General features: G+C 33.1%; 1 protein-coding gene across 7 annotated transcripts in view; it reads left to right on the top strand.

Annotated features, from left to right (window-relative positions):
- Window positions 1-13,083, top strand: part of LOC126919432 (protein tipE) — a 65,357-nt gene that overhangs the window by 40,928 nt on the left and 11,346 nt on the right. For 2 of the 7 annotated variants that reach the window (XM_050728741.1, XM_050728744.1), the window contains 2 exons: window positions 1,625-1,713; window positions 3,077-6,799. The exons of 1 other annotated variant lie outside the window; for it this stretch is intronic. In XM_050728741.1, coding sequence (XP_050584698.1) covers window positions 1,625-1,667 — 43 coding nt within the window. In that variant the 3' untranslated portion in view covers window positions 1,668-1,713; window positions 3,077-6,799. Of the gene's footprint in view, window positions 1-1,624; window positions 6,800-13,083 lie in introns of those variants that run through there. 4 more of the 7 variants (XR_007711614.1, XR_007711613.1, XM_050728742.1 and 1 more) reach the window with 4 other exon arrangements.

The following is a 13,083-nucleotide window of genomic DNA, read 5'->3' as shown; positions in this document are numbered from 1 at the left end:
AGGTGAAAAGTAGAATTTTATTAACGTAACGACTACTTCAAATAAAAGTCAGATCTGTTATCGAGTAATCTTCATATTTCCTTGCCAGAATGTGATCAGGTATCATAAATAACAAAGAACTACCACTTTTCATGAGTAACTGAAACAATCATGTTTTAAAAATAAATTTTTATTCGTGTTCAAAGAACGATAAAAGAATACTAAAATTAATTCTTAGTTTGATCAATTGAGCGGGCGAATTTCAATGTTCCGTGTTCTGAAATTTTAATACGCAGAAAGCATTTTGCTTCTCTTCGTTTCGGTGTATCGATTGAGGGTCTTTTCTATTTCCATCGTCGAAGAACAGAGAAGGTTGTATTTATCGATAAGCGAATTAATTTACATAATGTCGGCCTTCAGGTTCTCAAGATACACAGCTTCGTTTCTGCATGAAAGAATTCGACGTAATCGTCGCGTGTCCTGCAATTTGCGGACCCATTCTGTGAATTCCTCCCTGTTTATTACTAGAATTTGTTTGGGATGATAACAATCTATCGGTTTTAAGCTCGTAACTTGGAACTTTCAATGTTTGTTTATTCAACAATCGTGACTCTGATGATATATCAACATTTTCTTGTCTTCGTCCTTCATTGACCGTTGAACATACATATGTGTGAATTTTTATTCCGTGGTATATAAATTATTCAAAATTGTTAGGCAATTATTAATTTCAGTTGGAGATAAAAATATTCGAACATGCTATATAAATAAAATAAATATAAATAAAATCTAAGCGTAATAAAATGTTCAATGCAGCTATGATCTTTATGCTCTGTATTTTAAATAAATATAGTATTAAAAAATGTATTGTATTATATTATCATATAGCTTTCACAAGACAAAAATGCAATAACTTTTTATTCATTAAGTATCCTTCTTCGTACAATAAATAAAAGAATAGGAAAGCTTCATTTCTTACACAACTCCTTCATAACAAGAATCTGTCATTCTATTCGTTTGCTCTCTTCTCATTAAATCGATAATTCAAATTAATTAAATTATACCGTGATTAAAACGCTGCGATAAACCGAGATAAAACAAAATTAGTTCACGATTCGCATTCCAATAACGTTCGCCCTCATTTATCATTGAGACGGAAGTGAAATCGCGGCCAGTCTATCAAAAGAAAAAAAGCGTCAACCATTATTTCACCGGCTTTCCAATCGATCAGATTCCGACGGCGCATGCATCGATGGCTCGCTATCGTCGGTTTAACACGCGATTAAAAATCGTTATCCAGCATATGAATTAATTTACATAACGCGGCGCCCCGATTTGGCGACGTTTCGGAATAAATTTACAAAGCTATATGAAATTATGTAAATATCTGAGGAATTCCATCCCTTCTACTGACGGGAATAGTGTTTGTTCCTTTCCTCTTTTTCCGACAACTATGTTTCTCTCGCTCCTATCCCCCTTTTCCCTGTCTTTTTCTCTATCTATCGCATTGTACCGCTCTTTTTCTTCCGTTTCTCTTTTCTTTTCACTGTTTCTCTGTAATTCTTCGCCCTTTCTTCTATCAATCTCGAACCGTGAATAACAATATCGGAGCCACAACTACATTGTTGCTAATGTTTCTTTTCAGAATCGAGTTATGTAAATTCTGCAACATACATATCGGCCGTTAGAACCGTCACTGTTAATATACTCGGTGTGAGTATACACCAGCTTGGTGTGAGTATCGCCGTTTTGTGATTTCGTTTTGTCTCGTCTATCAAGTGAACATGATGTTGCGTATGTTACGTTTTAAACGAGCGTCGTCGTGCGCGCGCGCGCGCGCGCAAGGTGTGCGCGTTTCGAGACCGCTTTTCACGATCGATGTTCAAGCTGACGATCTTTCGAGGCTTCTACAGAGAGTGCTTTTCAAACTGTCGTTCGTTATCTCCATTGCATTTCTATTCGTTGCGAGAGTGAATTGATTATACATGGTTGTTACATATTAACATGCAGGTTGGAATCATTTTTGTATTATGCTTCTGCGAGTTTATATTGGTCGATTCATGAGCTTTGGATTATTTTTTGTGGTACAAAACGATTTTATGTTATGTCAACAACTACGAGTATTTTCCTTTTATATATATAGTATTGACGGTGACGTTATTTTGAAGTTTCAGGATGTATTCTCTCTTCTGTTATATTATATATATAACTTAATTAGTATCTAATAACCTAATTAATATCTCTATAAAATGAAACTAAGTAGCTTAGTTCAGATCTAATTTGAACTATTATGGTCATTTATGACTTAAACATACAAGATAAAAGAATATGACGATTTTTTAGATATTGGAAAACTTTTTCTCATATTTTAGACGAAATTATTTCGAAATTTGGGCTATAATGATTTCAAATTCCACAATAATTTATATTTCAGATTTGGAACGTTTGGAATAGCTATTCACTAATACGTTTATTAAGTATGGTGAAGCGCTCGACCATTCATTACGTATATGGTACATCCTTCACTCTCGAAACGAGCAGAATAAATCTTGCTACTAATTTTGAAACTCCCTGTATGTGTCCTTAACATGCTCAGTGTTTTGCAAACATGAATTTTGAAGCTTTGTTTAAGCTTTTATATTTGAAATAATAAATATTGATTTGAAATATTGGTTTATTCGTTAATGTTTATTTTGCGAATGGATTACACTGAATGGAATATATTTCGAAACTGAAAAATTTTCTGACTATTATACGAAAACTATTAATTCAGTAACACTGAACGTGCTAAAGATGGAAAGTTCAATATTATAAATTGGTTCTAACGTACTGTTATTCGAAGATATTAAATTGAAATACTCACAGTTTCAATAAGTTTGTCTTCTTTTAGAATTTATTTTATTATTATTATTATCGATAAGTAAAAAATTTTTCTCTGTAAACCTTTCTATAGAGTAAAAAATAACGATTTCTATACTTGATTTGTACTTTTATTGAAGTTCAAGTTATTCATTTTTTATTACGAATTTTTGAAGTAATTTAAAAGATATCTTATTAACCTTCTGATTTGTCTAATTTCAATATTTTCTTTTTACAGTGAACTTAATGGATAATAAGATGGATAATAATAAGATATATAAAATATTTAATCCCTATTATTTTAGCAGTATCACTTTTAATTGATTATTTAGCAAATTTTTTCATTCCATTTTATTAAAAAAAATTTCATTCAAATCTATTATGGATCCACATAGCATATTCGCGAGAAATGCTTCAAAGAAATTTTTGCTTGATGGAAGCTTGTGTGTTGCACTGCTGATTGTCGAGATATAGGCTATGGAAACACACGTTTGCGTGATGCGAAAATATCTCGATATATAACACAGAATACCGCAGTTTATATTATTCTGATATTTACGTAAATATTAATAATCTCGAAGAGGCTAACTTGCGCCAATGAAACGTTTCCAGCGACGAAGGTGAGAAATGTTCCTTTGGCCCTCTACACATTATCACGTTCGGGATATTGTGCAGGGAGTTAAAAAACGGGAGTTCAGAAATTTGCAGATTTCGAGTGCTCAATAAGCTAAGCAAAGCTGATTTATTGCCTGTCGACTGTTTTATATAAAAATCATTCACACAACTTATTATACTCGTAATTACCTTGAATTTCAGAATTGTAAGTTGTCGTTTTCTGTTGTTTATCTTTCCATATTATTAGAACCGAAAAAAAGTTCTAAAATAAAAGAAACATTAGATACATAATTTTCATTATTATCCAACCAAGAACTGACAAGTTGTGTTGAAACAGTTAATCTGAAAATTTTTAATGTCAATAACAATTTCTTCGCCAGGGATATCGAATATTGGAAGCCGTCAATTTCCGAAATCACCTTTTTTAAATCTCTGCACTTATTGCTTCTAAATTGTGTGCTATTTTATTATTGTTGACCGACTCGCACGAATGTTTCTCACGTATGCGTCTTTGTGAAAGAATCTTAATTATTAGAGTCATTTACATATAATATAACAAATATATTAGCGTACACATCGAAGCATCGTCTATTTTAAATCGATCGAAGAATATAAGAAAGCTAGACTGCGATCGATTCGTAAACTCGTGTAAGCTTACCTGTACGTTTCCCAAGTTTTTGGAAACACAATTCGATGGACCAGTCGCATTTTGTTTTATGTGTGCGTTCGTGTACCGTGCCAAGATCTCTTCGAGTTATCGATACGATTTGTTTTTCAGCTACTTCCATCGACATTGCCAAAAACCGTCCGACTTGCGACTATGGTGTCGTCGGTAAGCAATTCGGGATTTAGTTTCAAGCTGACTATTTCGTTCCAGTGTACACGATACGCGTGTACATTTCGAGATTTTATTCTTTCTTTTCCTTCAATTTCTACAATGTTTCATTTTCTCGTCTTCTGTTCGTTTCTACGTGTTGCATGAATACACAAGGATGAAACGCTGGGCACAGTATTAAGCACGGATATGGAAATTGCTCGAAACTTGTTAATTGTAGCAGTCAGTTTTCTTGTAGAAGAAAAAATAACAGAAACATAAAGCTACACATAAATAAATTAGAGTTTTATTAGAAATTTATATATTATAATTAATTTGTTGGTGTGGAATATAATTGACTAAATGATAAGGTACAGAGATAGATGATGCAGAATGTCAAATGCGATTAAACCAATTTATATAACGTATAAATCACAACGAAATGCGACTACAATGAAATAACGAAAAAGTATAGGTGCAAAGAGAGCTATATTACGATCGAAAGATTTCAAGTAAAAGTATACAAACACGTTAGCAAAATTTAAAGAAATGTGAATACGAGAAATAAAGCTTAGAGCTAATGAACAGTTGACAATCGAAACAAATACAACTCATACTACGTGAAGCGTACGAGTGAGTTGGAGTACTGGAACTGCGAAGCACGAGGATAAGGCCAGCAATATTCGACTATGCAAATCGTAACAAAAGTTGCAGTCAGTTGATGAACGTGCAGTCGAAAAATTTTGCTAAGTATAGTTTATGGGGCACGCTGGTGATGCAAAAGTGACTGAACAATGCTGCACGTCGGACAAAGATAATTCAGAGCGTCTTTTCCGCTTTGACGTTTGACAAAACAACTCGCGATCCACGTAAACACGGTCACACCTGTGTGCGTATGCTAGGGTTTAGGCACTACAAGACCACTGTCTTAGCAAAAAACAGCCTAGGCTCGAGCCCGTCGACGAGCAATAGGCGACAAAGGTTGCGTTTGTTTGACATACCGTGCAAAAATTAGAAGTACTGGTACCTATATGTCGATGAGTCATCGATTTACGAAAATAACTCCGAGCATTATTCTATATTTAAATTACGTGAATTAGACGATGCCCCAAGATTAGGAATATAATTTCTGCAACACTTAGGTATTTGTGGATGTTTCTTTTGACTACTTACAATATCTTGGCAATATATGTAGCTGTTTATCATTGTTAAATATCTGTGGTTTAGAGTTGAAATATCTTTTTCTTTTTAAAACTTTGGCTTATATTTTTGTTATGAAGAATTCTGTATCCTAGAACATTAATCAAGGTATTCAGCAAATAAAAGTAATAGTAAAATAATATACATTTCAGTAAACAATATATATATTATTGCTAAATATTAAATGGTACAGCGTAAAGAGTTATACACATAACGATTTTCTAAAATGTTTGCTATCCGACTCCGAAAAAAGAAAGAAGAATGCGAAGTGAAGGTTATAGTCGAACATAACAAGTTTCGAACATTTTCCGTAGCACACACATAGACAACAGTTTCGCAGGAAACGTCGAGTTCGTTCATTAATGCGGGGCCAAAAAGTAGATGTTAACACTAACAACTCCTATACTCTCTAAGCGCGACCTATTTTGATGCTGAATTTCACTTTTTCGAGTATTTACAGTGTATACATACATACATATATGTATATACGTACACACACACACACACACACACACACACACACACACACACACACGAAAGCTTTTTGAAAATTGTAATCGTTTAACAACCGAAGCTATACTACGAAAGAATCACACATTTCCATTTTTGTACTAAAAAAAAAAAAAGAAGAAACAAAAAGAAAAAAAAACGCGTTAAAAAATATTCGGAAATAAAAATTTAATCAAGAACGATCTTGATTGCGATTTGCACTTCTTGTTATAAAGATAAAATCCATTTTAACGATTGCGCTTGTATTTTTCGCTGTGTGCTTTGCATCGTTGCACGTGCAAACACCAAGAAATCAAATTAAATCCGATTCAAATCCGGAGAACGGAAATCGAGGAAGAGGGAGAAAGAGATCTGCAATTTGCGTACTTTTCTTTAGGCAGATCGGTCTTTCGAGCAAAGATTCGACGCTACAGACGCGGCTGTGACGCAATCGAGGGTGAAAGATCGTCGTTTGCGATTTTCATCGATGCGCTTGTGCACGGAAATCGAGACACGAGATCGTCGCATGGACGACGTGATGGCGCGCGCGAATTGCCGGAAGTTATAGTCTCGCGATGCAGAGCTGCAGCTGGAACGCATGGAGCACTGAGAAGATCCGGGCTCCACGGTAAAAGTTCTCGCGGAAGTTAGAAATGCAAATTCCTGGTAACCGCGTTGAAGCGGAATCCCGATTTTAAGGGTGAGAGGAGTAGAAGGAGAAAGAATTTCTTGGAGTCTTTCGGCGAGCTAGACTCGTATCGATGAACGGCGTACATTATGCTTGAATGAATGTATGTAACTGTGGTGTATCATTGAATGTAATAAAGGAATTGTACAGAGATATTCGTGTCACGATCTGTTGAATCCAAAATGATCTGCTTTAACACTAGAATTACCAAATTTCATTTAATAAGAAGAGAAAGATTATATAGGTTTTGGAAAAGTATTCAGGTGCTCTTTGGCAAAATTCCTATTGACTTATATTGAAATAGGATATAGGTCTATTTTTATCATATCATTCTATAATTATGTATTAATGTTTGAGTGTAGATTTGCAAGTCAGGAATTCTGGTGTTAATGTTATGATACCTGTATTAAAGCCCAGTAAGTATTTTAGAAATATATATTTATTATTGTATATTATACTTATAATCATTCATTAGCCTGTCTAATAATATTTTTACGTTTCTTTGGATATTTAGTCGATTCTTTCGAAAAATGGAAGTTTGGTAATGAAATATTCAGCAAATAGATACACAACAGAATATCAAGAATTATATTGTTTACTAAGATTTTGATATATTTATTATTTTTACCAATTTCAACGGCATCTATTTTAACTATGGTATGTATATAAAGTGTTCAGGATTCTTTTTTATATTTTTTACTTCTTCTCTGAAATATTATTACTGTTATAAATGACCAGGTACTGCACGTAAAATTTTGAATCGTTATCAACTTTATTGAAATCACGGGAATTTGCATGTAATTTTTACATACTTTTACATATTTTATTGCTATCATATTTTTGCAGTTATATTGTCTTTTTCATTGTAGAATTATACTATACACCTAAATTTATTCAAATATTTAAATCTTTAAACTTAGTCCAATTTTCAGTTCCATTCCTGTTCAGATTACGTTGTTTTTTACGTTTCCTTACGTATTCAAGTTATTATATACATTATAAAAACTTGTCTTTTGTAAAAACATTTAGACATCTTAATTTGGTAACATTACCAAATTTTATTCAGAACAATACATATAGTACCTTTTGCATAAACTCGGTCATTTTTATTCTTGCCTGTTATAATCATAACTGTATTATCTATAACTTACTATACTACACATATATCTAATACTTAGAGTCTCCTAATACAATTTCTGAAGCAACTTCGATAAACTACTTATGCTAACCTCTGCATAATTCGAACTTCGCTAATCAATATCTATTATTTATTCTCTTCTAACTACACTTTTATCATAACTATAGTCCGTTTCCGGATTAAACCTATAACTTTGCATCATTTTCATTCTCCTCAAACAATCATCGAACTTCAATTTAATCAAACATCAAATTACTTAAATCTATTTCTATATTTACAGCCCAAACTTCACGAATCATTATCTATCATACCTAAACTTCAAATTTCTATGCAATTTATGGTACATTTGAAAATGCAAAATACATACAGAATGTGCATACTGAAGTAAAAAATTTTAACTATATGAAATATCGAAAGTAAAGCACTGGTTATAATTTCTACTGAGTAAAACGAATACTTTACCTATCAAAAATATTTCTTTATATTACATTTACATTATTACTTAAGAAATTGTTTTATACTACATAAAAATATAATTCTACTCAGTCTACTTACAATTGTATCCCACGTCCAGATTATATCTACAATGTTATTTCTATTCTTCTTAAAAAATTAACTTTTTTAACTGAGCCATTCTACATACACAATCCGAATCGATTTATAATCGGAACATCCGTTAAGCGGAACGGGGTGCATCGATCGAAACCGAGATTCGAGGCGGCCGTTATCGCCAATTCTTCCAGTGTGGAATAAAAATCGGTCGCTTGCAGGCTCGTGTAGCCGCGCTGATAGGAGCGTGTACGCGCGCTGCCCGAGCTGATACAACGGAAAAGGGAGACACGTATTGTTCCGTCTTTTGTCCGCGAGATTTCGCGAGTCTTTTGTTCCGCGAATTGCATCCTTATTGTTTTCAGGAAACGGGGGAAACCATTTGCGCCCTTATCGATGACGATTTAATACCCACCAACCCATTATACCTATAATAATTATGCCAGAGTTATTTAATATATTCCCAATATATTCCCATTATATTGTTCTAAGTTAAGTCGCTGGAGAGAGAACGTTGTTTTCCTTCGAGTCAACATATTCATTTGCATGTCCATATGGATATAACGGCACGGTGGATCTGTGTACTTAAATTAGAATAAAAATGAAATATGCTGGAGTTCGAAGAGTGGATTGGAGTTTATGAATGTAAAAATTATAAGTGATTTTATTTAAAAACAGACAGGACTTAGATAATTGAAATTGAATAAATTTATTTTTTAATGAAAAAGAAATATTGAAATACATAATATAGATACATTAATAAAAACTGAACTACTATTGTTAAAAATCCATTGAAAATAAAATAAATAATCCTATAAGTCATCGATAAAAATGCATGCATTGCAATTAACGCTTCTTGATCGAAGAATTAGTGATAAACATTATAAAATATCTCTAACGCAGAACAGCTGAAATTGTGAATTTCCAGCATAATATCATGTATTCCCGAAAACCTTAATTTTACCCTCCATTTCCATTTCCTTCTCCTGTTCCACTCCAAAAGTTCTCTTTAACCTTCTCGTTTTAAAAGTATCAACCCCAAGGCAACATCTGATCCCTTCAGCTGTTCGTTTGTATCTTCACGATTTCTATATATATATACCACAGTTATTACCTCTTGTATTTTAAACTTCCCCCATTTGAAAACATCCAGGGACCCGGTCTTTGTCTTGCAGATTTTGGGTCGCGGCAACCGATAAGCCGCACTTGTTCTATTTCGATTCGGACGCCGGTACCCAACTCGAAACACGTCGTTGAAGCGCGAGAAGGAAGCCTGCGTACTGTTGAACAATTTTATCAGCGGTAGGTCAACCTTATCTTATATTTATGAGAAATTTCGGGCTGCCGGAAAAAAGGATATGAAATTAATTGTATGGGCTGGAGAAAAATTAATATTGTAGGAATAACAGAGCGGATGACTGTCACGGGAAGTTGAACTATTAATTTATTCCATTCGCTTACACTCGCTGGCGAAGACTCTCTTGTCTTCACACAGGTACTCGTTACAAGCGCGCACACACACACACACACACCTAACCTACATGCCCCACAAAAACTGTACGTGGCCACCAGCCCCTCATCGTCTGCTGACATTAAAAATAAACAAAAAACTATCGGCAGTCAGTTCCACCGATAACTCTGTTTCCTTAATTTATTTATAATGTAACGCTTATCCTAACTCATACATTGACACTGTAATATATTATTGGAGACTTTGCAAAAGCAAACTGCTTAGGTTGAATAAAACATTTGAAGATATCAGCATGCAGGATAGTAAGTTTTACTGTACGTGGTGTCTTGTAGTGGAGTAAAGTATATATACTCGTAAGTAGAAAGTTATTTTGTTTCAGGGGTTACATTTTTATGTATTAATACGTCTTTTAGCGTCTTTATGACAACACTGAGTAAACTTTTTAATCGTTATCCGTTACATTTTGAAACTACACACATTTCTCTTAATTGTCTGCTTGCATTTTGAATAGCGGTAGGAATAGTTTAGATGTGCAATTTAAGTGGAACATTTTATGTATTGGGATGTTTGGAAGTTATATTCGTTTATGTATTTGAGAAAAGAAATCGGTTTTTTCTTCAATAAGATTTTGATCCATTAACACTGTCTTTCAACTTATCGTTTTTTAACTTACTTCCTCGTTATAGAATTCTACACACTTATTATTGAAATATTAAAAAATATATAGTACTGTCAAGTAGAAGAATTTTTTACAAATAATAAGAATATGCAGGGTATTTCACTTAACCTGACCACCTTAAGTATCTCGGTTATTTTTTATGATAGGCAAAAATATCATAGGAAGAAAATATCCGGTCCGAAGGGGTAAATGTGGTGATAGATAAACAATTTTTCTCAAGGTCACTTTTCTCGAGATTTCAATGTCATCGAAATATTTTTAAATAGGACAAACCTATTTTCATCATAACAGTTTTATAGCTCATACAAAACAAATTCAACTATGTGCAACATGTTGATCTTCGCATAATCTTCAACGAGAAAATCATGTTTGTATGGAGAGAAGGTAAAGGTAAGATTCATATGTTTCAATGCAAAATATTTATCTCAGAATGTGCTTAAAAAAGAGGAAGAAGAAAAATATTCTTCGAATCTCCCAAACATTTACATTTTCTCAACAGACACATACATTATCTGAAAATATATTATTTTGCTTAATAAAATTCTTTTCCATCTTCTATTGCTTTGAAACAAGAATTTAATCCAATTATATGAAACGTCCTGTAGAATTAAGGTTCTTGCGTTTCGTAGAAATCCAGAAAGCTGCTCGTAAACGTAACAGGTAAAATATAGTGACGGAACTTTCCGATCAACCTTATAATTCTTCGTTTTCCCTGAGTAGACGGAGAGTAAGACGGAGGATTGGATGGAAATACGGAAAGGTGGAATTAAAACGGGACAGTCGGAGTTTATTTTTAGTTAGAAATGCTCGACGAAATTGGCAGTCTACACTTTCACCGATCGCGGTTAAATATTGAACATAGCCGTGGGAAAGACGCGGGGTGAGATGGAGAGAGCTTATTTCGTAGAGTACCGTCGGCATCCAAACCGAACGGTAAAAGCAAAAGACAGGTTATTTATAAGCGAAAAGTGTTTATAAAAGAGGAAATCTGTCGTCCGGTGAAATGGTTGAAATCGTACCTTGTCTAGATTTCCATTAAAACTTCTATTGTATCATATTATCTTATTTGGAATTAAAAAAATTATGTCCACATTTTTAAAATAATACTGCATTTATTAATTACTAAATTGTGGGTGTTAGTGCATTTATGGAAAATTTACATGTACATAATATACAAAAATATTATATATTGCAAATAACATATTCAAAATAAAGCATTGGTTATAATATTTAATGGATGAAACAAGCTTTTACTCAGATTCCACTTATTTATTTACATTCATAAAAATATGAATTTGCATAAACATCCGCTATTTGTTATCTTATCTTTTTACCGTCGTATTTTATCTTTTCAGTAATCACAAGAAATCTATTTATAAAAATTAAAAAGAAAATTGAAAGTAATTTTAAAATTATTTTATAGTTTATAATATAAGAACATAAGAATCTATAATCAATTATAGTTTCTCTTTCCCCAAAATCAGACAAAATTCGGATTATGGAAGATTAACCTCGCGGATCAGCGAGGTATTTGATTAATTCAATTATATTACGTGCACATTAATCCTCTTAGCCGAATGATTATGATCACTCACGTACTATAAGCTTATAATGTTTTGATTGGTTTTAATTTTAATATATACATATATTTTGAACATGTATATATTTAATTCCAGTGGAAATTGGTTCTGATTCGTTACAGTTAATATGTACTTTTGAATTCGTGCGTTAATTATGTTTTCGTTGCGAGAGGTTGAAATGAAACGAATGTTTATTTGGCAAATTAATTCTGTGAAACGATGATAAAATTTTTTTTAGATACCAGTAAGGCAATTTCAGTTAATGGAAGAATATTGATGGTCGAATGATGTTTCTCTTTGCTTGTTACAATTAAAGGTAATTAGAGAGCAATTTGCTTTAATGCGTCTTTTCATGTCAGATTGCAAACCAGCTTGAATTCTGCCAACGTACAGGTCGCCAGATAATTGCCATTTATAAAGGCTATTTTTTTTTTCTTTTTCTTTTTTTTTTTAGCTTAGTATTACGATATCGTTATCGCGAACAATACGTTGCGAATTAATATTCTAGCCTTCAAATTTCATCATTAATGATTATCAGTGAAATAACAATGGATAATTAAACCGTGGAAATGTTATTTTTCGTTAATCTGACGGATATCTTCATTATATAATAATTCCAAGTTAAACACGTCTCTATTCTAGAACATCAGTCAATAATCCACAAGTAAAATTATCTTAAAAAATAAATCAATAATTCACTCGTTAAAACGTCTTTAATTCAGTATCCATATTACAACATATAAATTGAAACCAACCAAACGCGAACCAAATGAAACATACTTGCACACGGTTCTCATTAGTCTATCCAGCCGTCCATGTATTTCCGAGGTAGCCGAACACAGCATAATCCGAACGTAGCAGTTTCTAGGGAGGTAATTCACCGAATATTCGAAATCATAGTTAAATCCCAGGGAATACGGATACCAGGCGAAATTAATAACGCGAGACCAAATATCCCGCTAGCCGGTTGCTACTGGTCGAGTCCAGCGTAAGGCTTTTAGCCTGGTAAATTTATTACGATC

The sequence above is a fragment of the Bombus affinis genome, chromosome 8, assembly GCF_024516045.1.
Source record: "Bombus affinis isolate iyBomAffi1 chromosome 8, iyBomAffi1.2, whole genome shotgun sequence".
Lineage (NCBI taxonomy): Eukaryota > Metazoa > Arthropoda > Insecta > Hymenoptera > Apidae > Bombus > Bombus affinis.
Note: the sequence above shows the minus strand (reverse complement) of the source record. Positions and strands in the feature narration are given on the sequence as shown.